This window comes from Zea mays, chromosome 4 (genome assembly GCF_902167145.1).
Source record: "Zea mays cultivar B73 chromosome 4, Zm-B73-REFERENCE-NAM-5.0, whole genome shotgun sequence".
NCBI classification, from domain to species: Eukaryota; Viridiplantae; Streptophyta; class Magnoliopsida; order Poales; family Poaceae; genus Zea; species Zea mays.
In genome coordinates this window covers 15,697,880-15,725,204 of record NC_050099.1, presented here as the reverse complement: position 1 = coordinate 15,725,204, position 27,325 = coordinate 15,697,880, and the positions used below count along the sequence as shown (strand labels likewise).

At 44.8% G+C, this 27,325-nt stretch overlaps 1 protein-coding gene across 1 annotated transcript; it reads left to right on the top strand.

Annotated features, from left to right (window-relative positions):
* Positions 1–18,119: 18,119 nt before the first annotated feature.
* On the top strand, positions 18,120–25,045 carry LOC100273585 (F-box protein SKIP16). The gene is made up of 5 exons (NM_001365737.1): positions 18,120–18,436; positions 23,315–24,025; positions 24,291–24,500; positions 24,605–24,711; positions 24,856–25,045. The coding sequence occupies exons 1-5, from the start codon at positions 18,194–18,196 to the stop codon at positions 24,932–24,934; spliced, it is 1,350 nt and encodes a 449-aa protein (NP_001352666.1). The 5' UTR covers positions 18,120–18,193; the 3' UTR covers positions 24,935–25,045.
* The last annotated feature ends 2,280 nt before the right edge of the window (positions 25,046–27,325 follow it).

Here is a 27,325-nt window from a genome sequence, read left to right as displayed (position 1 = left end):
GTTGCAGAACAGTTTTCCCAGTCCCCTGTCCGAAGGGACCCGCACCTTGAATGCCTCGAAGTAGTGGCGTAGCTTGCGCGATGCCATGACGACTGTATAGGAGATTTTTTCCAGTTCGGTCATGGTGCACTTGGAGGCCGTGAGGACCTCAGAAACGTAGTAGACTGGATACTGTCGGGTCGTGCTTTCCCTATCTTGCTCTTGGACTGGGGATGTGCTGACTGCATATGGCGAGGTGGCGATGTAGAGCAGCAGAGGCAGCGAGGGGTCTAGACTGGTGAGAATGGCCAAGTCTGATAGGTGCTGCTTGAGTGATGCGAAGGCTGCCGCCTGTTCTGGTCCCCACGCGAAGTCTTTCGCGCCACGCAATGTCTTGAGGAAAGGTAGACTCCGGTCTGCAGACTTGGAGATGAATCTGTTCAGCGTGGCTAATCTGCCTGTCAGACGCTCGACGTCCCTGGTTGACTGCGGGGGTGTCATGTTGGTGATTGCTTGAATCTTGGTCGGGTTGGCCTCGATCCCGCAGTGCGACACCAGGTAGCCTAGTATCTTCCCCTGGCGAACTTCGAAGACGCACTTCTCGGGGTTGAGGCGAAGTCATGCGTCCCGCATATTGGCGAACGTCTCTGCGAGGTCGGTCAGGTGATCCTCTTTATTTTTGTTGGCGACGACGATGTCGTCCACATACGTGAAAATGTTCCGGCCTACTTGGCTCTCGAGCACCGTCTTGGTGAGGCGAGAGAAGGTTGACCCAGCGTTCTTGAGTCCCTCTGGCATCCTGATGAAGCAATACGTGTCGAAGGGTGTGATGAAACTGGTACTGGCCTTGTCTTCCTCCTTCATGTATATTTGGTGGTAGCCGGAGAAGCAGTCGAGAAGTGACATGACTTCGCATTCGGCTGCACTATCGACTATCTTGTCGATCCATGGCAGCGGAAAATTATCCTTAGGGCAGGCCTTGTTGAGGCTGCTGAAATCAATGCACATCCGCCACCTGCCGCTTTTCTTTTGCACCATGACTACGTTGGCGAGCCACGTAGGGTAGGCGACTAGTTCGATGAAATTGGCCTCTAGCAGGCGGTGTACTTCGTCTTTGGCGACTTCTGTTTTTTCATCGGACATTTTGCGCAACCGCTGCTTCTTTGGGCGCACCGAAGGGTCGATGCCCAGACTATGCTCGATGACGGTGCGACTGACTTCGACCAGGTCGAGGGCAGACCAGGCGAAGACGTCCTTATTTCTAGAGAGACAGGAGATGAGTTTCTCCTCGTCTTGCGGAGTCAGGTCTTCGCTTATAATGACTGTTTGCTTGGGCATCGCCGGGTCGAGGGGAACTGTCTTCGTTCCGTCGTTGCTCTGCAGCTGTGCCTTTTCATGCTCGTTGGCGGCTAGGTGGGTAGCCTCGGAGACTTCGCGCTGCGTCGTAAGGCAGTGTACGTTCCGTTGACCTGGAACGAAGTCTCTCTCAATGTTACGCGCAGTCTGCTGGTTACCGTAAACTGTTATTGCGCCTTGCGGACCCGGAATTTTCATGCAGAGGTATAATCCGTGAATGGCCGCTTCAAATTTATTGATAGAGCCCCGACCCATTATGGCGTTGTAGGGATAGACCATGTCGACGATGTCAAAGGTGACCTGTTCGCTTCGCGCATTGGGTGCTATGCCGAAGGACAGGGGTAGCTCTATCTTGCCCACAGGGAAGGTGCCCTTGCCGCCAAAGCCATATAGGGGATTGTCCGAAGGCTTGAGTAAGCTGTGGCTGATGCCCATGCGGTCGAAGGCATGGAGGAAGATAATGTCCGCTTGACTGCCGTTGTCAATGAGGACTTTGTGCAGGTCCCAGCCTGACACACTACAGCTGATTACCATGGCATCGATGTGGGGTGCGCTGCGCAGATCAACATCTCTGGCGTCAAAGGTTAGTGACACATGTGACCACTTAGTTTGCACGACTGGGCCGGTAATGGCGACGTGGTTGACGCTTCGGTAGTGATCCCTCTTTTGCCACTTCATGTCGAAGTCGACGCTGGACCCTCCGGTGATCATGTGAATGAGTCCGCGATATAGCTGATCGGCGAAGTCTTCTTGTTTTGGTGCTTGGGGGTGATTTTGGTGGTGTAGGTTTGGTTGATGCGGAGGTGGGAGTGGGGGTGGTAACTTGTACCTCCTGGTGGTGCTGATATGCGTGGTTGGGTAGATGCTGGGCATGGCCGTGGTTGTATGGTTGTGGGTGGTGGTGTTGATATGTGTGCGCGACAACTCTTTGGTTGTCGGTGGGTTGTGCCCGAGACATCCTGTCTCTGGTGGCCTTCGTTTCCGGGCAATCCCTCGTTGGGTGCACACAGTCTTCACCGTGAAACAAGCAGTAATATCTGCGCGGTTGCTGCGCCCGTCCCCGGCCTCGGCCACGCGTGCCATTACCGCGGCCCTGGGGGGGGATAATCTTGATGGTGAGCGGCCTCGCCGGCGGGGTGCTGGTTGGCTATGTTATGCACCTACTGCTGACTGTGATTGTCCTGACCGGAGTCTGATTGCAAAGGCCTTGTCCAGGTCCGACTGGACTGCGGAGGGTCCTTGGGCTTTCTCTGAGACTCGACCTTGCGCTGATGGAGCTCTTCGGATCTGGCGTACTTCTCAAACAACTGATAGAGCTCTTGGAGGTTTTTGGGTGGGTCCCTGATGCAGTGATTGTATAGGATGCCTGCCCGGAGGCCACTGATGGCGTAGTGTATGGCGATTTGGTCGTCGACCGAAGGCAGTTGTGACTTGAGAGTCAGGAACTTGCGGTAGTACTCCTGCAGGGTTTCCTTCTCTTGCTGTTTGCAGAGTGACAGCTCGGCCAAGGCATCGGTGTCTGGGCGGTACCCATGGAAGTTAGCAGAAACTTGTCTCGGAGACTTCTCTAGGAGTCGATGGACAGTGGGGGCAAGTTGGTGTACCAGGTCAAGGCCGGACCCTCGAGGGCGATGATGAAGGATTTGGCCATTGTGGCGTCGTCCCCTCCGGATGATGCGACGACGACTTGATAGCTCATGATGTATTGTGCTGGGTCGGTGCTACCGTTGTATTTGGGGTAGGTCCCTGCCCTGAAGTTCGTGGGCCATGGTGACACTTGGAGTTGCGGCGCCAGGGGGCTTCGCTCATCAAGGTAGTTGATGCCTTGGAAAGCTGCGGCGTGCGAGATGAAGGGTCCGCGCTGGGGAATGAATAAGTCTCCGCCTGGCGCACACTGTTGGAGGGGCGGTCCGTGCTCCAGATCGTGTTGGCCTTCGCGCTGCATGAGCGCAATCTCTTGCTCGAGTTCCCGAGCCCTTTGCTCCTCGTCTCGTATCACCTGGCGCACCTTGGCTTGTGCGGAGACACGTTGGCGCTTGGCCTCGAGGATTTCTTTCTGCTTTTGGAGGTTGCGATTCTTGATGCACAGGGCTCGTAGCTGTAGCTGTTCTTCTGCTGAGACGCCGATGACTTCGCCGTCCTCTGTTGCGTCCTCGCCCTCTAGTGGAGCGAAGCCTGGGGGTGGTTCTTGTGGTTGTCCTCCAGAGCTGCAGGTGTGGAGGGTGCCTTCGGGAGTGGGTTGATCGTTGCGCTGTCTCTTGCTGAGTGCGTTGTCTTCGCAGGCTTCTTGGTGGGTGTTGTCTGTGAGGGCCTTGCCCTTTTTCTGGGCTAGCAGTGCTGCCTTCGCTGCTTCATCGACGGATGGGGCTGCCTTCGAACTAGCTCTCTTGGGTGCCATCGTGGGTGGTTTGTTCGTAGCACGAACGGTGGGCGCCAAATGTTGGAACTTGCTCTCCTGGGCAAGTTGATCCAACAGGGGAGTGGAAAGAGTGCAAGCAAGGTTTAACTTGAGATGGCAATTGCTCTGTTAATCCCGCCTCTCAAGGGCACTGTACGGGGGTATTTATAGGTGCCCGAGTGCCCAACGTCCCAATGTAAGGACATTTATGCCCTTAGGCACCTGGATTATCCCCAGAATATTCCCATAAGGGAGGGTTACAAACTGTCATTACAGAAAAGCTATTACAAATCGGGCCCGTAACACGCTTCTCCGTGCGGGGCCTGTTACAGTGGGCCGAATCCCACATGGGCCTCTAGGTCGGGTGAGGACATGGGATGGAGAGACTTCGTCGTAGGCCTTTGTCTTGCAGCAAGGAGGACGAAGGGTGGGCCGCGCCGGTCATCTTGCCTCCATTGGTGCAGCGAGGTGACGAAGGCCTGGAGTGAAGGGTAGCGTCTTCGCCTTCGCCACAACATGGCGCAACACGACGAACCACGCTAAGCCCAAGCTATGAAGGTCAGGAGTCAGCATAGCCTAGATGATGGCGCTCGGGCCCCACGCTACTCGCGCCGTCCGCCATAAAGAATACGAGATAGTCAGGCGACCACGAGCACCCGTGTCTTTACCCCATGGTAGAACGCTCAATTTTACCATCACTCGATGGTTCCTTCCTAAAGAAGCCACCGCCGGCCGACCCCCTCGTTGGCCTATAAAATGAGGAAGCTGGCCCTCGGATACGACAAAATTCTTTCGTATGCACACACAAGGACGGACCCCATACGAAAAGACATCCAGAAGGACCGACGAACAGGAGGGTCTAGAAGCCGGAGCCCCACCTCTAAGCCCAGACTTAGCTAAGACTCCACTCTGTAACCACCTCCACCACAAATAAGAGACTTGGGAGCTTCTCCTCCCTCTCTCGCCTGCTTGTAACCCCTACTACGAGCTTTGATCATCACTGGTGCCGGTAGTGCAAGCAGTCGATGATTAGAAGTAGGGACGTTCAGCCTAAACCATTATAAATCTTACGTCCACCGCGCATACCATCCGGAGCCCCACATTCACAATAAATTTACTTGTCGAAGTGAGATTTGAAACACCAAAAGTTGGCGCGCTAGGTATGGGCATTGTGCATTCACGACGAAGTTCTTCAAGCTCCGGATGGCAAGCCACGACACTAATCAACCCCCCAAAACGATGATCCGTTTCGGGAGCCTCGACTTCTCGTTCGACAGGGAACGCGAGGTGGTTGGGGCCAAGGAAGCCCGACCTCCTCCATCGAGGAATCTCGGCGCGACCGCGAGGGCCAGCGGTGGCCCCCGCATCGACTACGCCCTCAGAATGATCGTTCGCTTCGGGAGCCTCGAATTCGTCATCAACCAGGAGGGCGATTTGGTCAGGGCGGCGCTCGCCCGACCTCCTCCGTCCGAAAGCCCTGACACCACCTCAGAGACCCTCAGCACCCTCCGCCCCTGCCCCACGCGACCGGCGTGAGGGTCACAGAGCTTTCTACATCGCACGACGCGGAAGCGTCATCCTACTACAACGGGTCTAGCATCGGCCATGGCGCCTTCCCGCCTCGACTGCGCCATGCCCTGACGAAGATCGCCGCCCTAGTAGTCTGCGGCCATTTCCCCACCTCTGATGACTTGGAGTTCATGGGGATGGCAGATAGCGGCGGGGACCTCATCCTCGATGCACTCTGCACAGACTTTGTCACACCCAGTTTTGGAAGGTAAACCGAATGCGAACCTGTAAAGCCCAAATTTTGTGTCAAAAAATATATAATGAGATAAATAAATAAATATAATTATGTTAGTGTTTTGGGAATTCTTAGAACCATTGAAAATTTATTTGTTCCCTTCCTTTTTCATATTCAGTTAATAGTATCAAATTGGTCAAGAAACCAATAAATAAATAAAGAAACGTGCATCTCATGCCGGTGTTATTCTTTTTGTGATGCATTTTATTTGAATAAAGGAATCATAACTTAAATTCGAACTCAAATTATAAAATAGAAAATGAGAAAGGAAATTAATTATTACTTCCATAATTAAATACTAGGAATACTAATAAACAATAATATTGTAACAATAGAATTTATGTCCAATATCTTAGACCTGGACTCCTCATCACCAAGATAACCTAAGCGTGGCAAGCGCCATCGTGTCCTCCTCGGCGGCACGCACCGAAGAAAGGCCAGGAGCAAGACCGACTCGCTCCGTACCCGCGTTGGCGAGCATCGGTCGGCTCACGGTTGCGACCTTGGGCGGGGGCAGTAGGTTGGGGAGGAAGAACAGGGCGAAGGCTGGGAAGACGAACGGGACGTCCGACGACGGCGAAAACGATGTTTCGCGTATGCTGTGAAACGTCCTCGTGGACGTGCAATAGCCACTGTGCGGGTCGGTGTCAGGGCTAATGTTGGACGAATACGGGGAGGAGACGCCTGCTCCCACGCCCTCTACCGAGAATGGGGTGGCGCAGAGGCGGAGACATGAGGGGAGAGAGAAAAGAAGCATGACGACGAATGAGGTGGAGATAACTGAGGCAATGACCATCATTATCGTGCGGAGGTATAGATGGCCAAATGGGTCGTGTCTGGCTGGCTGGCCCGAGGCACGACCCATTTAATAGTGCCTAGGCCTGCCCGGCACGAGCGTCGTGCCGTGCTTGGGCCGTAGCCTTGTCTCGTAGTGCTGGTTCGACCCGACACAATTATATTTTTTTACAAAAAATTGTATATACATATGTACAATTTATATTCAATATTAAAAACACCTAAGCATGATGTTCTACCGGTTAGACGACTTCACCTAGTGTCTCCCGCCCTTCTTCCATCAGGGGTTCGAACCTCACCTCCTGCACCGTTTTTTTAACATTTTACGCTGATTTAACCAAATGGCCCGACGGTCTAACGGGTCGGCCCGACACTGTCAGCAGGCCGGCGTGCCGTGCCCAGGCCAGAGTTGCGGCCCACGGGCGTTGGGCCCATGACAGGCCACTGTTTGACCATCTATATGCGGAGGTGTGTTTTGGGACGTGGAGGTTGGTTATGCGGAGGGGACGAGTGTGGTTAATTTGAAATAGATGTGAGGGGTTATTTGTAAAAAGGTAACGTGGAATGACCGTTGAAACTGGTGCTTTAATATAGTACTAGTCGGTTGCCCGTCCGTTGCGACGGCTTACAACAATACCCACGTAAACTATCTATCAAAAAAATTCAAGATTTTTTATTGATTGTCTCTGCTCTCTGTATAATATTTTTTTGATTTGACTAACTGATGTTATTGTTTACTCCATGCAATATGTGTTGGTACAACACGACCAATGAAGTGAGCGATTAGAAGAGAGTTCACAGCGACTGACTGAACGAACATAGATTATAAAATGACATAATTCCACCATACAGAGACCAAATAAGAGAAAGTTTGTGAGCTCAAATTTCTAAAATAAGTCACATGAAGTCAAACTTATAAAAAAGATAGATCAAAATATGGAGTGATTGCTAAAGTCAGGCATCAATAAAAACTGGTGCGCTCCATAAAAATTATGCTACTTCGTAGCAATTACTAACGTTTAAAACCAATAAGTAACCTGTGATTTTACTGTTAGTGTGACAAATCATTGTTGCTCCATCCAATTCAGCAACCTCAAACACCATGGAGTCCATTACGCCAATGCGGTGTCAGAAACGACATAATGCTTGCAAGAGCCACGAGAAATTGGATGAGGAGATAGAAGAAATGAAGGCCCCGCTTCTTTTCCCTCAATCGTCACAAAGGTGGGGTCCACCTTCATTCCCCCTAGGTAGGGTGCTGTCGAGCAGGCACCTAGCTTTCAGGCAAAAGGCTCTGTGGCCTTCACCATGCTGGCAAAATTTGAATCACTAACTGGGTTGAACTTCTTTATTAGTTGGGTTGAGATTTTTTAGCTGAGTTGAACTTCTTCAGCTGAGTTGAGCTTTTTCAGCTGAGTTGAACTTCAACTTCAACTATGAAACTCTCTGACCAAAACAGCTGAACTTGCCTCCGGGCCAGTTGAATTGGGGTTTCTCTCCTAAACTTTCTAGTCAAACCCAGTTGAACGGGTCCCTAGGGGCGATTCAACCGGTCACTGGGACATCTGTCCAGTCTGAACTGCAGTCTGCCAGACTGGCTGCCAACTGACACCAGGGCGGTTGAACCGACCCTAGGGGTGGTTCAACCGGTGTCAGGCCAATTTGACCAAACTGTCCAACAGTCTGCCAGTCTGACTGGCAGACAGACTAATAATCAGCCAGCGGCGGTTGAACCGGCCCTAGGTGCGGTTTAATCGGTCCTCCATAGCAAAATCAGCCCAACGGCTAGTTTTGAAGCCCCACCTTTTATATACTCACTCATACCTCTCTCCCCATAGCAGAGCACACACCAAATTCCATTTCTAACTTGAGAAACACCTCCCACTCTCTCTCACACATCTCTTGCCTCTACCACTTCAAATCTTTGGATAGAAATCTTTGAGTGAGATTGAGAGCTGCAGTTTTTGTGCTTCATCTCTAAATCCTTCTTGCTCTTCTTCATTCGAGCTTTGGTACTACATCGAGTTTTTTGTAGATTCATTACTCTTGGAGCTTCTAGCTCCTAGACGACTAGATGTCTCTTGTGAGTCTCCAAATCTTGTTGAAGACCACAAGAAAGTTTGTATTACCCGCTCGTTTGAGCAAATATTAGTGTGTGGGCTTGACCTTTGTGGTCGGCGAAGGGAGGATTAGGGCTGAAAGAGACACGACTCTTTGTGGGCGCCTCAACGAGGAAGTAGGGCACCTTTTGTGGTGTAACCAAACCTCGGGATAAATCTTGTGTATCTTGTATTCTTGTTCATTATGTTTGTTCGTGTTCTTCGTTCTCTCACCATTTCGTAAAAGAATTGTTCATATCTTTTTGGTGTGTGGATTTTGAGAAGTGCCCTTCTTAGATCTACTACTTTGAACCCTGTGGATCATCTAGGACATCTCATTCCCAAAGATAACTGGGTGAATTTTGAGATCAATTCAGTTTTATATCTCATTCTTTAGTTGAGCTCGTGCAAACCAGTTGAACCAGTTTTACCCAGTTCGTTTCTAGTTTTTGTTGAAAAAGTTTCCGTTTGCCTATTCACCCTCCTCTAGGCAACTTTCAGGCCCACAATGTTTGTTTACATCTCTATCTCAATTTTACATACTTGCTGAAATTTGGAGTTGTTTTGATCACTTGTTCTTCCCTTCTCACCCTCTTGTGTTTTTGGTGGAAAACCTTTGATTCTTTTGAGAGGATTTGGTTTGGGTATTGATTGGTGGTGAGTTGCACTCCTCGGACCACTGCATACACCTAGATCTTGCAGATGTTGGTCGTGATTTGAGAAAAACTAAGTTTGAACTCGTTCTAGAAAACCCAAACAAAACCCAATTTATGGCTATATTTTTAAATCCGTGGTTCATTCACAAGTTCGATTGAGCTCAAAATTTGTGGATACTTTGGAAACATATTTGCTCAGGTGTGTGTAAAATTCCATCTCAATCGGAGTTCGTTTAGTTCAGTTTTGGATCCAAGTGTTGGATCTTTTATGGGCTTGACCCATTTATTGAATAAACTCTATAGTGTGTAATGGTGGAGAATACCAATAGTACCACATTGGAAGTCCAAGGGTCTTTTGCCTTGACTTATATGGTGGGATTTATTCCACTTAACTTGAGAAGTCAAGAAATGGACAAGGGCGTGCCACACGCGCGCGCGCGCGCCGCCGCCGGCCGGGCCGGGCGTGGCGTGGCGTGGCGAGGCAGGCGAGCGGGCGTGGTGTGGTGTGGTTGTGTTAATTTTTAGCACTCACTAACCGCGTACGTCAGCCGAGTGACCCTATCTCTTCGTCTGCCGAGTGACCCTGTCTCTTCGTCAGCCAGCCGAGTGACCCTTCTCCTTCAGCTGCCGACTCATGGCGTGACTCGGCGAGAGCTGGCCGACTCATGGCATAACTCGGCTAGAGCTGGCCGACTCTTGGCGTGACTCGGCGACCTTTCTCCTTCAGCTTCCCTCTGCGAGAGTTTAAATAGAGGAGCACCCCTGTCATTCGGTACACGCGAGAAAACACTTTCAGAACACAGTCCAGCAGCCGAGTGAGGGTATTTCCATCTCGTGACTCTGCACGCACAGAGAAGCGAGAGGGCAGGTGCCTCCGAAGCCGGTGCCGTTCGAGACCTTGCACGGGGGATCGACAATTAGGTTTTTGGGGAGCGCCTTCGCGACTGCCCAACGTCCGTCGTTGTCTTCATCGCTGGTTCTTGGCATCTTCATCTCGATCGGATGACAAGAGAAGTTGGACAAGGATCAGGATCCTCGGAGCGCATGGGAGGGTATGATCAATTCAGTTCATTACAGTTTTATATTCTGCATATTATATATGTCGTATGTAGCTTTGTTCTATCGTATTATAATATGTTATATCTGTCTGTATTAATTTTACAGTCATCCTGCTTATATTGTTATCTGTTTATTTCCAGTTGTTCCGCAATAATCCATGAACCATGTTTATATGCTTATTTTATTTACATGATTTACCTGCTTCATATGCTTTGTGTTCTCATGATCCATATTGTTATGGATATTTTTGAGATCATGTTATCTATGTTTGATTATCCATTATATGTCATCATCATAATGTTAATTTATGGAATTAAAATGATACGGAAAATGCCTATATTTCTAACAATCCAAAAACCTAATGTTAGGCATTTTTCTGTCAGAGGTTTTGCTGCTGTGCTAAAGCCTGATCCTTTTGATGGTAAAAACTTCTTGATATGGAAAGCTAAGATGGAATTGTGGCTAACTGCAATGTCTTGTTTTCATGCCGCTGAGGGCAAGCCTGCCAACTTACCTCCTGAGGATGAGGCTAAGTTTAAGGCTGAAGACAACCTCTTTCGAGGTGCAGTGATTAGCGCACTTGACACAAAATTCCAGAAAAGCTATATCATCCTTCCCACGGGGAAAGAGCTGTGGGATGCTCTTGTTGGAAAGTTTGGAGTTACTGACACTGGTAGCGAGCTGTATCTCATGGAGCAGCTGTATGACTACAAGATGGTTGAGAACCGATCTATAGTGGAACAGGCTCATGAGTTTCAGGCACTAGCTAAGGAACTCGAACTTTTTCCTTGTCCTTTGCCTGACAAGTTTGTGGCTGGCGGTATAATCGCCAAGTTGCCACCTTCTTGGAAGGACTTTGCTACCTCTCTCAAACATAAGAGACAAGAGTTCAATGTGGAAGAGCTCATTGGTACTCTTGATGTTGAGGAAAGGGCTAGAACAAAGGACAGTGGAAAAGGTGTTGAGACCTCTACTGCTAATGTGGTGCAGAAGAGAAACTTTCGCAAGTTTAACAAGAAGAAAAACCAGAACAAACCAGAGAACGCGAATAAACCTGTTCATACAGCACAGTTTAAAAAGAAGAACAACAATAACAAGGGAAAGGGAGGATGCTTTGTCTGTGGCAGTGATCAACATTGGGCAAGAGAGTGCCCTGATTGCAAGTTCACTCAAGACAAGAAATCAGCTAATGTTGTAACCACTGAAACTGAAGGAGGAACATCTGGGTATGGTAATTCGTTACCATTTGTTCTTTCAGTCTGTAATTCACCTGAGTGGTGGATGGACAGTGGTGCAAACATTCATGTGTGTGCTGATGCCTCTATGTTCACTTCCTATTAGGTCGGGAGGTCTGGCGCCTTGTTGATGGGAAATGGGTCGCGTGCTCATGTTGTTGGTGTTGGTACGGTCATTCTGCAGTTTACTTCGGGAAAGACGGTGCCATTGAAGAGCGTGCAGCATGTGCCCTCTATCAAGAAGAATCTCGTTAGTGCTTCGATGCTATGTCGAGATGGATATAAAGTTGTTCTTGAGTCTAATAAATGTGTTGTGTCGAAACATGGTACTTTTGTTGGTAAAGGATATGACTGCGGAGGCTTGTTCTGCTTATCACTGCATGATGTGTGTAATAAACTGGTGAATTCTATTCATTTTTCTGATGAGTCAGATTTATGGCATTCACGTTTTTGTCATGCAAGCTTTGGCTGTCTTATGCGGTTAGCAAATATAAATTTAATTCCTAAATTTAACTTGGTCAAAAAGTCTAAGTGCCATGTGTGTGTTGAATCAAAACAACCCCGCAAGCCTCACAAGGCTGCTGAGGCGAGGAGTTTGGCACCTCTAGAACTTGTTCATTCTGATCTGTGCGAGATGAATGGAATTTTGACCAAAGGTGGTAAAAGATACTTTCTCACTTTTATAGATGACTCCACTAGATTTTGTTATGTGTATCTCTTAAAAACAAAAGATGAAGCGTTCAATTATTTTAAGGCCTATAAAGCTGAAGTTGAGAATCAACTTGAGAGGAAAATAAAACGTTTAAGGTCCGACCGAGGTGGAGAATATTTCTCTAATGTGTTCGATGAGTTCTGCGTGGAACATGGTATTATTCAAGAGAGGACACCGCCATTCTCACCACAATCCAATGGGATTGCTGAAAGGAAAAACCGCACTCTAACAGATTTGGTGAATGCCATGTTGAGTACAGCGGGATTATCCAAGGCATGGTGGGGTGAGGCGATTTTGACAGCATGTCATGTCCTGAATAGAGTTCCAACAAAGAACAAAGAGATCACACCATTTGAGGAATGGGAAAAGAGAAGATTAAATCTCTCATATTTACGCACTTGGGGTTGCTTGGCTAAAGTGAATGTGCCAATCAACAAAAAACGTAAACTTGGGCCTAAAACTGTTGACTGTATATTCCTTGGGTACTCTTTTCACAGCACTGGGTATAGGTTCTTGATTATAAAATCTGATGTGCCTGATATGTATGTTGATACTATCATGGAATCAAGAGACGCAACATTTTTTGAGAATGAGTTTCCCATGAAGAATACACCTAGTGATACAAGTCATGAGACTATAATTCCCCATGAACACGAACTGTCGATTCCTATAGATCATGCTGAGGATTCTCACGTGCACATCCCTGAGGAGGATGACACTATAGTCACTCGAAAGAGCAAGAGACAGAGGGTTGCAAAATCCTTTGGTAATGACTTTATAGTGTACCTTGTGGAAGACACACCAACTACCATTAGTGAGGCATATTCCTCTCCTGATGCTGACTTATGGAAGGAAGCAGTAAGGAGTGAGATGGAATCTATTATGTCTAATGGAACTTGGGAGGTCGTTGACCGTCCTTATGGTTGTCAACCTATAGGTTGCAAATGGATCTTCAAGAAAAAGCTTAGGCCTGATGGTACAATCGAGAGGTACAAGGCAAGGCTTGTGGCCAAAGGATATACCCAAAAGGAGGGTGAAGATTTCTTTGATACCTACTCACCAGTGGCTCGATTGACTACAATTCGCACATTAATAGCCGTGGCAGCCTCTTATGGTCTTATCATTCATCAGATGGATGTTAAGACAGCTTTCCTAAATGGAGAGTTGGATGAGGAGATCTATATGAATCAGCCAGAATGGTTCATTGCGGATGGTCAAGAGAACAAGGTGTGCAGGTTGATAAAATCATTGTATGGCCTAAAACAAGCACCTAAGCAATGGCATGAAAAGTTTGATAATACTCTTACAGCAGCTGGATTTGTTGTAAATGAATCTGACACGTGTGTATACTATCGGTATGGTGGGGGTGAGTCTGTTATGCTGTGCCTTTATGTTGATGACATTTTGATCTTTGGATCAAATCTCAATGTGATTGAGGAAGTTAAAAATCTTCTATCGAGCAATTTCGAGATGAAAGATTTGGGAGAGGCTGATGTCATTCTAAACATCAAGCTTGTTAGAGAAGCTGATGGTGGGGTAACTCTGTTACAATCCCATTATGTGGAAAAGGTATTGAGTCGCTTTGGTTTTAGTGACTGTGATCCTGCTCCAACACCTTATGACCCCAGTGTGCTATTAAGAAAGAATCGGAGAATAGCAAGGGATCAATTGACATACTCCCAAATCATTGGCTCGCTCATGTACCTTGCAAGTGCAACAAGGCCAGACATCTCTTATGCTGTGAGTAAGCTAAGTCGGTTTGTGTCGAAACCAGGAGATGATCACTGGCGTGCTCTTGAGAGAGTGTTGCGATATTTGAAATGTACTATGACATACGGTATTCATTATACCAAAAACCCAAAAGTGCTGGAAGGCTATTGTGATGCCAACTGGATTTCTGATGCTGATGAGCTTTATGCCACAAGCGGATATGTGTTTCTGTTTGGAGGTGGCGCTGTTTCCTGGAAGTCTTGCAAGCAGACTATCTTAACGAAGTCTACAATGGAAGCAGAACTCGCAGCATTAGACACTGCTGGGGCTGAGGCCGAGTGGCTTCGTAATTTCCTATTGGACTTACCGGTAATTGAAAAACCGATACCGGCTATTTCCATGAACTGTGACAACCAAACGGTGATAACAAAGGTTAACAGTTCTAGGAATAACATGAAGTCTACAAGGCATGTTAAGAGGAGATTGAAATCTGTCAGAAAGTTGAAAAACTCCGGAGTTATTAATGTGGATTATGTCCACACATCGAATAATCTGGCAGATCAATTCACTAAGGGTCTATCACGCAATGTGATAGAAAGTGCATCGAGGGAAATGGGTATGAGACCCATGTGAGATCTACTCTAGTGGTAACCTGCTCTATGTGATCGGAGATCCCGTGAAGTAGAGTGGAGAAACAAGCTAGGAGCAGATTGTGAGGAAAGATCCCTTCTTTAACTCATTTCTGATGCACATCTTTCCTATCTGTAAGGCAGGATGGTTTTTACCTTAATGTATTCCAAGAGTCTTATAAAGGTGAGATGTTGTCCTACAGAACATCTTCTGAGGAATACACCTATATGAGTCAGACTGCTGGTCACAGTCTATGGGACTTGGGTAATCCCTAAATACTCATGAAAGGCACTGAAGTGTGACTTATATGCTTCTAAACAGTGGGAATACCCTTCTGCAGCCTAGTATCAGCAAAGGATTTGAGTGAATCTTATTTCGCACAAAACTGTCAATTCAAGGCATAGTCCATTGTTCAGTTGTGAATGAGTGAAACTCCTATTCTAGATGGATGTTCAACTTAACAGTCTCCATCGAAACACTGGTATATCAAAGGATTGTGATTCTGATACTTCATCATTACAAACCCTAGAGTTTGGTGGGGATTGTTGGATCTTTTATGGGCTTGGCCCATTTATTGAATAAACTCTATGGTGTGTAATGGTGGAGAATACCAATAGTACCACATTGGAAGTCCAAGGGTCTTTTGCCTTGACTTATATGGTGGGATTTATTCCACTTAACTTGAGAAGTCAAGAAATGGACAAGGGCGTGCCACACGCGCGCGCCGCCGCCGCCGCCGGCCGGGCCGGGCCGGGCGTGGCGAGGCAGGCAGGCAGGCAGGCAGGCGAGCGGGCGTGATGTGGTTGTGTTAATTTTTAGCACTCACTAACCGCGTACGTCAGCCGAGTGACCCTGTCTCTTCGTCAGCCAGCCGAGTGACCCTTCTCCTTCAGCTGCCGACTCATGGCGTGACTCGGCGAGAGCTGGCCGACTCATGGCATAACTCGGCTAGAGCTGGCCGACTCTTGGCGTGACTCGGCGACCTTTCTCCTTCAGCTTCCCTCTGCGAGAGTTTAAATAGAGGAGCACCCTTGTCATTCGGTACACGCGAGAAAACACTTTCAGAGCACAGTCCAGCAGCCGAGTGAGGGTATTTCCATCTCGTGACTCTGCGCGCACAGAGAAGCGAGAGGGCAGGTGCCTCCGAAGCCGGTGCCGTTCGAGACCTTGCACGGGGGATCGGCAATTAGGTTTTTGGGGAGCGCCTTCGCGACTGCCCAACGTCCGTCGTTGTCTTCATCGCTGGTTCTTGGCATCTTCATCTCGATCGGATGACAAGAGAAGTTGGACAAGGATCAGGATCCTCGGAGCGCATGGGAGGGTATGATCAATTCAGTTCATTACAGTTTTATATTTTGCATATTATATATGTCGTATGTAGCTTTGTTCTATCGTATTATAATATGTTATATCTGTCTGTATTAATTTTACAGTCATCCTGCTTATATTGTTATCTGTTTATTTCCAGTTGTTCCGCAATAATCCATGAACCATGTTTATATGCTTATTTTATTTACATGATTTACCTGCTTCATATGCTTTGTGTTCTCATGATCCATATTGTTATGGATATTTTTGAGATCATGTTATCTATGTTTGATTATCCATTATATGTCATCATCATAATGTTAATTTATGGAATTAAAATGATACGGAAAATGCCTATATTTCTAACACCAAGAACAATTTCCTACTGCTGAAAACAACATTTGTTCACGATACTGTTTTGGACCGTTTCGGACTTTTCGATGTCCGATTTATGATCCATTTGTTTTGCTGGTCTTATGTGAGTATTAACAACATTTTATAATCATGAGATCGCTCGTTTGCTAATGTATTATTGGTTTGAGTGCTTGTTTCATCTCAATTGAATTGAAGTGTTTATTTTCAGTGTTTAGAAGCAGAATGTGATTGACTCATTTATCGCCTCTGGTCGTCTCACCGGCAATATGTTTATTTGTTTTTTTAGGTTCATATGTGATCAAATCAGCCGTATGTATATATGCGTGTGTATAAATGATTTTTTTTTGAAGAACTGCTGCGATTACGCCCCTCCCCGTTACAAGTGAAATTTTCTTTTCTTCTGAATTTCAAATTGCGCTCAAACAGCAACAAGACGAAGCTTGCACGTCTACCAAGGTTCACAAAGAGTGTAACAAAATAGTAGTCTAGTCTAGAGAGGGCTAGCAAACTAGATAAGATAACCACACGAATGATCAGGATCACACTTGCTGTTACTGAGCGTCTTCTCCTGAAGGCCCGAGGAGGCCTGCACTTGTATCAACTTGCCCAGAATAAATATGCTAGGCACAGCAAGCAGCCAGAACCAGAAGAGGTCGAGGTGGTTGCGGTTGATGTTGTCATCGGCGAGCCATTCGCCGCTCGCTGCGAACCCCTTAGTGGCCGTGTTGACGGCCTTCACGATGATATGGTGCTCATGATGTAGCCCAACGACAATGAGCACCACAGGAGAAGACATGGACTTGAGCGCCTTCGAGTACAACTCCATGGGGCTGACGGAGATGAACATGTCGGCGATGACGAACACGGTAGACTGTGGCGCCAGCCCGAACCCAGAACCAGAAGCAGGACATGAGCAGATGTTGGTATTGGTACATGGGAACCATGCCCCTCTCGGTCACCTTCTTGCACTGCACCTCCCACGAGGACGGCGGCGCTGGGTATGTGACCCCAGCGAAGAGTTGTTCGTAGTTGGGGATGGAGAAGATGAGGACGAGGACGCGCCCCTGATCAGGTCGCAGGCGAACCATAGCTTGTCTGTCCTCCATGGGCGCGCTGGATAAGGCTAGCCCTACCTCGCGCACTATGTTGAGGAGCTCGACGGCACGCCGTAGCTGACCACGCGGACAAGGGAGGGGAGCGGCAGCCGAGCTCATTTGTCCAACCCGTCAGGGATGAAATCCCGTCCGTACCGTTCCGAATACCGCGTCTTCCGTTCGTTTTCGAATCGTTGGGAAACCGATTAGAAACGGTTTGAAAACAATTTAGCTAGTTTTGTAATCGTTTTTATATTTTTGGTTTTTCGAATCATAATGATACCGTTCTTATATAATATAAAATGCATTTAGCGTTCAATTTATATAAGTTATAGATTTTAATGATGTTCAAGTGTATGAATAAGAGAAAAACGAAAGTTGTAATTATTTTAAATAATATGAATAATCAAGAAAAATTGTTTATTTATTTTAATATCTTAAAAATTAGGTAATATGTCACTTTAGTATGTACTTTAAAAACTATAAAATATTTGTTCTTTCAACTAGTGTATTGTTGTTTTTTTAATTTTCGTCTGGTTAAAACAATATGAAAAAAAAACAATGTAGTTGTCTTTTCTACCGTTTTCATCGCTACGTCCGTATGGGCTCCGCCCTGGCATGTCTATATAGACCGCTAAGTGACAGATTATTTGTTCTTTTTCCATTATTTATGGTGGAAGATTAGAGTTCTCATTAAAACTGGCAAACAAGCGAGTTCATAAGGGTGGCAAAAGGTTAGAGCCTGTTCGCTGCGGTTTATTTCAAAACAGCTTCTATTTTTCTGGAGGCATCAGTCAAAATATGTAAAGTAGGCAACGAACATGCTCTAAGTATCCCGTAAAACTGAGAGTAACAAATTAACATTTTTTTTCTCGCGTCGGCCTGTCTACCTGCTCTGTCTCCATTCCGCCACGCAACACTTCCGTGCCCTACGCCCCAGAACCTCCCACCGCATCGGAGGGCTCCGCGCCTCCGCCACGCCGATGGCGTCCCAGCCGCCGCCAGAGCCCGCACCGGCCGAGGCGGGTCTGGAAAGCATGGAGGGCCTCGTCCTCGACACGGTCATCTCAAGAGCCGGCGCGCGCCCCGCAGCGGCGCTCGCCTGCGCCAGCACGCGCCTCCGCACCGCCGTTGCCGACGACTCCCTCTGGCGCAGATTCTGCGGTGAGGACCTGGGGCTCGACGCTCCCGTCGATCCAGAGGGCCGGCCTCTTCCCTCCTTCCAGGTTCGCGATGTTAGACCTCGGTCTTTTGTTTTTCCTGTTTTCCCCTTTGTCCCGATTGCAGCAACAGAGGAGCGAGCGGACCATTTCATGGAGTCCACTATTGATTCTTCATCTGTGATGTTGCTCGTTAAATGCTTTTGTTCGCTATGCTGGCTGCTGGGAGTGTATGATGATTCAATTTTTTTTATAACCTTGTATCGTTGCCACTGAGTTCAAATTTGGGATTTATGATAAGGTTTGGTTCTTGAATTATACACCTGATTTTGGAGCTATAACCAAGAAAATAGGAAAAAAAAAAGAAAACTCAGAGCAAGTAATATGTTGACACTTCGAGAAAAGGAAAAAAAATAGAGGTGTACATGAGAGTGGTCGCGCTTTAGAGCTAGTCTGCTCGTTTCAATGTCTTATTAGATGTAAGTAGTGATAACATCATAAGGAATGAATTCAAGGCACCCAGAAATATTTAAGGCTTTTAGAGGGACAATACTCCATACTTTTTTTGTGGTTGGCTTCATCCGATATTTTTTTTTTCTTGTGTGCTTACTTTGGTGCCCTTCCTTTTTAGTTCTCTCCATGGTTTTCATTTATGTCGTTCATATGAATATACATTCTTGTGCTGTGTCTCATAATGTTATATCTGATCCCAGGGGTCATTGTGCGTAAGGGGTACTACAATATCACAATTCATCTTCTGTTCTTGACTTCTTGTTTCATGACTTGAAATTATTTCGTCTTTCAACCTTTCCTAATCTTGACATGTATATATAACAAGAACAAAAACTTGTTTCATCTTTCAATTTTGAATAGCGAGGGGATTCCTCCCTCATGGGTCCCCTCCATTTCTCTGGTCACCAAACGAGCCCTTAGGGTGCGTTTGGGTCCTCTACCTCCTTCGCTAGAGAAATTACCCTTGCCTGATAAAGTTACACCCAACAAGGTGGCTGTTTGGTTGTTTTGCCTGGCTGGGCAAAATTACAGAGCTAACTGTTTGGTTTTATAGCTTAAAACTTGCTTGTGCGAGAGGTTTTTGGTTTTGTTTTTTTGGGTACTTTTGCTAATTGTGATACAGTCACCATTTTTCCTTCTTGGTAAGGTTACCTATGCCCATCTATGGACAACCTGTATGAGTTTACAATACATTTACCATATCAAGACATAAATACATGTTTTAGCAGTATGCCACATAGAACATAATAGGAAAAATATCACCTTCCATTGTCTCTTGATATTGCGGTAATTGTAGACTTGTTTTTTCTGTGTAGAGCCATGTTTTTCATTGGTTCTTTGAGCACAGTCTTCATTGTTGATGTTTAAGTGACTTGCCCACCTCTCTCCATTAGTTTAAGCTTTTGGGTTTCAAGTTCAAATCCTAGCTAGCGTTATTAGATAAAAATAATTGTTGCTCGCTTTTATTTCACGTCGTAGGGGAGCGTTGGCATGAGGACTTTCTATCAGCTTAAGCTTTTAGTTGAACTAATTAGAGCATGCAATTCAATACTTGTTTTGTGTGTGTGGTGTTCTGTAAGCGTCCCTTTTTTCTTCTTAATACAATGATATGCAGTTCTTTTGCGTGTTTGAGAAAAAAAACTCGATACTTGTCACCTTCCTCAGAACCAACCAAGGCCTTGCTGCATTCCTGTATTTTTCTCTTTGAAATAGAGTCATCTACGTTTGTCCTGCAATAATGTCTTGATGCAAACATTTTCTGTGATGATATAGTTGTCTCCATAAGTTCTCGGAGTACACAAACAGATCAGCTCCCCCGTTTCGCAAAATTCAATGTGAAGTATGCAACATTCTATGCGAACCTTCTAGAGCACATAGGCCATTTTGATGGTCAAGAGAGTGTATAAAGACAGTAGAATCATGAGCATAACCATCCCAACCAGCACTCACATAAGTGAACATCAAATCAAAATCAACAGCTACTAGCACATTTTGTGTTGCTTAGGACTTTCGGCCACAACAATGATCTTCCGCTCTTGCAGGAATTTTGCAGGGTATATGGGTTCCTCACCAATACAATCCTAGAAAAATAAATGAGGCACTTATAAATTTATTTAAATCAGTTAGCATATTAGCTTCTGAATTAGGGATGGTAATGGGTCGGGTTCGGATCGGTGGAGCAAAAACCCGCCCGCGATCGCACCCATGAAGTCTACATAAACCCGTTAGTGATGGCACCCACGGGTCCATTTCCAAACCCGCACCCAAACCCGTCAAGTTTCACCCGAGGGTTTTTACTCAGTGTACACTTTAAACAATAATTCAGCTATAAGTAATTAAGTGCCAACGATAATTGAGTTATACTTATGTATTTTTAGTCTTCTCACGTTGAGTAGTAACAAAACATTTCATGAAATATTAGCCAAGTTACTTATTCAAAATAATTACTATTGTGTCTGAATCATTTTTTGCGCAAAATAAAGAATGAACCAATTTTTGGGTCGGGTGCGGGTCACCGTCGGGTTGAAATAGAAAGCCGCACGCACACCCGTGGGTCAAAATCTTCACCCGTACCCGAACCCTTTGGGTTAGGTACCCGTTGGGTTTCGGGTTTGCGGGCTTAAATTGCCATCCCTATTCTGAATGGATGAAGCATGCCTCAAAATATGTGTAAAACCTTTGTCTGTTTCTGTTTATAGAAAGTATAGTCTATGTTTAAGCATCTCAGGTCCAAGTTGTCCAATTGCATATAAAACTTTATTGAAATATCTACAGACAGTTTCAGCTGACCTTAAAATGAAACTTTATGTCCCAATTATGTTTCTTGTGGCCTACAGTTTGAAGAGACATAGCGACTTGTTCCTCAACCGAGCAATTTGTGGAGCAAGATCAGCTACTCGTTGTCCATTGATCCATCTAACCTTCCAGAATAATGTGCGAGCACTAGGGATGAAAATGGTTTCGGAATTTTTCGGAATTCCGGAAACCGATTTCAAAATTTTTCGATCGGATTCATCGGTAACGGTATTTTTCGAAAACGGAATCGGTTTTCGGAATTTTCTATCGGAATCGGTATCGGAATCGGCGTTGTGTTTTACCGACCGTTTCCTTCGGTTATCGGTATTTGTCGGAAATTACCGGATTTGTGTCTCGGAAATTTCCGGAATTGTGTCTCGGATTTTTTTTCGGAATTTTCCAGTATGTGATTTTTTCGCATCACCTATATGTCTCTGGATAAGGATTACTTATTTTTGTATTTTTTGGACGTTTTAAGATTTTTTTGGGATAAATGGTGTTGGAAGACATTTGAGATTAATCATTTGGTCTCTCAAACGAATCCACCCTTTTCTATGCACATGTTATGTATTAATAATATATAATGATAAAGAGCCAACAGTCTGTCTTTTCTACACACTAGATTTTAGGGCATTTCTGTGAGGTTGTGAAAAAACTCTTTATGTGAGGAAAAAATATTTCATGAGTAAGCATGCCATGTCAGCTAAATCGAGTGGATATTGTGAATTGTGAACTTTGAGTCTGTAAACTTGTGATTTTTATGAACTTGTTATAGTGTGAACTTGTTATATTATGAACTTGTTATCTTTGTAAACTTTTTATATTATAAATTTGTGATCCTTGTGAACTTGTTATATTGTGAACTTGTTATATCATAAATTGTGAACTTGTGGTCTTTGTGATCTTTTGTCAACTTTGTTGTATTGTGAGGTTTGATATGTTTACCGATCGTATTTTAGTTTTCGTCCGTTACCGGTGTATTTTCCGCACCGAACTTTCGTTTCCGATGTTTCCGAAATACCGATATCGTTTCCGTTTCCGGAGTTACCGTTTTCGATTTCGTTTCCGATAAAAAATATGAAAACAGTAATGGTTTTAGTGTTTACCGACCGTTTCCGACCGTTTTCATCCCTAGCGAGCACAATCACCATTTCTGAAATGATTGCCACAGAGAAGAGAGCTCTTACTGAATGATGAACTTGGATAGGAAAGGTCCACCGTGCAGTAAACTATTTATCATGGCAAAACCCTCTCCAACTCGTCTTAAATCGCCATCCCTATTCTGAATTGTTTTTTTAATTAATCATTTAATTAATATAGGAAAAGAAAAAAGTAAACATTGTCAAATCCCCGCGTCATACATGATACAATGAACGATGTGCCCTTTTCATGCACAACCTTCCTTTTCTCCTTGGCATGTTCTTTTCTGATTGTATCCTTTCTTTAATTTTCTTTTAAAGATTTAAATTTATTTTTTACAAATACATAAATACCATATACATAGGTATACTTTTATTATGTTTGATTTATTAATAAACCACGAAAATAATAATCATGTTATTTTTTTAGTCCCTTTAAACCAAATCTCTACGTGCATAAGTATGGTCCTGCTAAAATAGTTGATAAAGCATATATCAGAATGCGAATTCATATTGTATAACACAAAATTTCATATGTGTTGGACACATTCTAGCCGACTTATACATTGTTATGTGTGATGCTGGGTAAATGCATGTTTCAGTTACATCTTGTTAAGCACTTACACTTGAACGGTTGAACCTATTGCTCAGTGTTGTTTGATGTGTGTCTTCCCATATATGTGAAATTCTCAGAAGCAAGATAGTTGAGCCAAGCATCAAAAGGCATTTGGCTACCCAAGTGAGCAACTAAGCATGTTTGACAAGCAGTATTCACCTGCGAATATTTCATGCATGATCTTTTAGGAGCATCCAGATTCTTTTTTGGAGCACCAACTATTTGTAGTCTATTGCAAATGCTTGGTTTTGTTTCACCCCATTTATTTGCTGTATATCATAGTACTTCAAAAAAGAACAAGTGAAGGGAAATCATATGGTGTACAATTCTAAATTCCTTGTAAGTGTTGGTTCGTTATATCAAAATTCATTCTGTTTTCAGGTTGCATATAAAGTTTGGTCGGAGTCTTTTGGCATGTACCCTCTACCTATGGTAAAGAGAGTGAGACAATTCTGGACTTCAATGAAAACTTGGTTGTCTGAAAACTTTCCTGAGGCATACAAAACGTTATGCGAAGGTGTTTCTGAAGCTCAATTAAAGTCAGCAGAGGATGATCTTGGTTTCAAGCTCCCTATGCCCACAAAGCTGTTGTATCGCTTTTGCAATGCTCAACTGCCTTTTAGTGAGGACCATGACACAAATAAAAGCATTTCCACTTATGGATTGATTGGGGGCTATGCGTTTTATGATCATTGGGTGAATGTGCATTTGTCACCGCTTGAGCAAATAGTTGAAGAGACGAAGGACTTCTATCGGGAGTTCCCTGATGTATTTCATGGGCGCAAATTCATTGTAGTGGCAACTTCATGGTTTCATCCGAAAACATTTCTTCTAGATTGCTCAAATGGTGAACTTTATGTTGGTACATACAACTTACCGATAGGAGGAATGCTTCCCTGTGTGCCCAAAGCATTGATAAAGCCAGCAGGTAATGATCTAGCACAAGATGGACTACTCCTGTGGTTAGAAGAACACCTTAGGCGTTTACAGAGTGGCATGATCAAGACCCGTATGCTGATGGCATCGAGATATATCAGCTTATATCCAGAAGCACCTCCATCATGCAGTTCAGCTGTTACAAATGGCATTAAGGTGGTAATTCTTCACTTCATAGACAGTTATCTAGTCATTTAGTTGCACGTGTCATAACTTTCTCCATTTCCTACACAGTCATCTAGTCATTCAGTAGTACCACATTTGGTTTTTTGAGTACCCAGATTGTGTTTGTAACCACTGTTTGGACTGCTCAGATTTTCTCTACATTAGCTAATTTTGCCATGGCTATAGTACTGCATACTGTAGACCATTCCCATGGATGATTTCTTGAGCCTTGGTCTGACATATCTGATACCAATAGGTACGCTCATCTGCTGTCTTTGTGCCAGAACATCCTGGGAGGCCTGGGGAAAAATTTATGTTCACTTACTCAATTCGCATGTCAGTTCCAGAGGCATGCATGCTAGGTGGCGTGTACTATTCTTCCTGCCAGCTTTGCTCCCGCCACTGGACCATCAGATCGTGTGACAGGGTTGTTTCTGATGTGAGCGGAGGAGGGGTTATTGGAGAGGTATCCTGGGGAGGAACAGAACTAGTTTTTTTTTTCCCGTTACTGACTACAGTTTCCTTTGAAAGGTGATTAGGTAATGTGCCTGATCAACATATCTCGTGCAGTATCCTCTACTGTTACCTGGTGAGGATGAGTTTGTCTACGAGAGTTGCACGCCACTGCCCCAAGTACCAGGATCTGTGGAGGGCTCTTTTTCGTTTGTGCCGGGCAAGTATGTTCTGATTTATATTATCTAGAGAAGTTATGTTTATGTGGATCCTGTCACCTCCATTCTGTAAATCTACTGGTTAGAGATGCTGTAATGTTTTGTAGGCCTCACTGTTTGTCATTTGTTGGTCTTGCTTCTCTTTGCAAGGTTGAGCCGACCTGAAGGGAAGCCGTTCGAAGTCATGGTGGCGCCTTTCCCTCTTGATGTGCCAGAATACATCTTCTGATGATCACAGCAGAAATAAATGTATGTATGGTTGTTGGGAAAAAGTTCGGATGCTTGTAATAACCTTATTGGAGTAATGTAAAATAAGGAACCGTGCGCTCTTCGTGTAACCAGCGAAATGTGCCTCGTACCCGTATCCTAGCAAGTATTTTTGCGCCTGTGCTGGGCAAGTGGGCTGGGCCGCACTGATGTGAAGATATCAACTTGCTGGCTTAGGCTCCGATCCAACGTGATAGCCCACGGCGAGGGCATGTCTTGTTGCACAAGCCGCCCCTTTTCTCCATGTCTCCAGTTAGTAGCTTAGGGCTTGTTTGGGAGCAAGTGGAATGAAGGGAATTGAGGGTGTTAGAATTCCTCACTATTTAAAATTGAATAGTGGGGTATTCTAACCCCTTCAATCCTCTCCATTACTCTTCCTCCCAAACAAGCCCTTAAGGACAAGCAGGTCAGCTTAAGTTTGCAGCCTAAATGCCTATGGTATGATGTCAGCCATAAATTCTCTTCGTGGTCCCAGCTCGGTTGGGAAAAGCCGAGGATTTGAAATAGAACTTGCTGCGGAGCTGCATTAGAGCAACCACACTGGTGTAGATGGCATACTCTAGAGCAATGTTCATGTCATCTATATATATCGTACTATAGTAAATTTTTGCAATGATGTTTCTATGTAGATATATATAGTTGTTTTTAATAATTACATACCCTCTTTGTACCACCTTGATTTTTGCGTATAGGCTTACTCCAGGTTTATAGTAGCACTAAGATCTATAGCTGTTTTAATTCTTTGCCACATAGGATAAATGCTGACAGACTTTTTATAGAGATCTTGCAAAACCCCTAGATCAACAAAATTAGTGTTACATCATGTTTACATGTCCATTGCCAAGTACCGGTGTTTGCAATAAATTATACATGATGAAAATACTAGGGAAGCATCAGGTGCCTACCAAGGCAGTATCTCACTCCCTTAGCCTATCTCCAGCAGCCACTACAACATATGTGATCTATGACATTCTCGTTACATCGTAAATAAGAGGTGTTTTGTCATAATCTTTGCTGTTGTGATGACTTCGTGACGAATAGTCATCGTCATAGAAGGTGTATGTTAAAGAAACTTTTTTGATGAGAAGCAAAAAAAAATCGTCACAAATGTAGTGACGAAAATGTATTCGTCATAAAATTTATGATGCTCTAAATTGTCATGAACGAGGCTAAAAACGTTACAAGAGTATAACATTGAATCATTGCTATATGGTAATTTTGTGACAAGATGTTTGTTATAAATGGAGTGACATGACAGTTGTAACACCTCTAGTGTTACGAGAACTAAAACTTTGGCATTGGCATCATATGCACTGACATTACCTTGTTGTGATACACCTAGAATGCATTCACCAAGCTAAAATTTCAAAACAAAACATGTGATGTGATGCTTGCTTGAGTATATGGTATGGTAAAGGGATCCTTAAATCTAGGTAGGGGTAAATCTCTCAAGGACTAGTAGTATGTGACCTTATGTTTTAAGCACAGGGGAGTGGTCTTGCCAAGTTTGGTAGACATGTTTTAAAAAATAATGATTTGGAATTTGGAGAGGTTAAGCACTTGAAAGTACCTTGGGACACCCAAAACCCTAGTTTGGAGTCCAAAAACCCTAACTAGTGCCTTATAGGTTATTTCAAATTCTAATCACTTTTGGCCAAAAGTGTATATATCAAAGTAGTAGAGTAACAAAAACTAAGCAACTTTTATATTTGGAGGTTTTCAAGTTTTGTGGAGCAATTTGGGGGTAAAGTGCAAAAACTCACAAGTGCTCAAGGATTGGAATTATGCAAAAACAGCGCTAAGAATCATTCGATGATTAGTATAGGTGCTTTGCGAAGGGCTTAGATTAGTTAGACCACCACATATAGCGATTACTCTAGGACCTAGTGTTGAAGTTTGCAGGTGCTCACGTGCATCATTGAAACTATACTCCAAGGGGCTTGTAGTTTTGTGAGATCACACCAATTGTGTTAGTGGTGTAGCCACCGCTTTGTACTAAAGGGAACAAGGCCTGCAAAGTTTAAACTAGAAACTCAATACTAAAGTAGTGATGAACGGTTGAGGAGAGGCCATATGGGAGATCCAATTACGTGTTGAAAAGGTTCATGGGCTATCAATAGAGTTACCTCGCTAGAATCTTGGCCCTTTCATGGGCATCCTTATGAGGGGCTCCAATAAGGACTAGGGAGAGCTTGCATGCTTCTCGATACCTCATAAAAATACTCGTGTCATCAGACAGAAGTTTGTATCTCTATCGCTTTTTAGCTTCCATATTTATGTTGTGCACCTTCATTGTATGCTTTACCTCTCCATCTTAGTTGTTATGCTAGCTGATAGGTTTAAAATCTAGGTT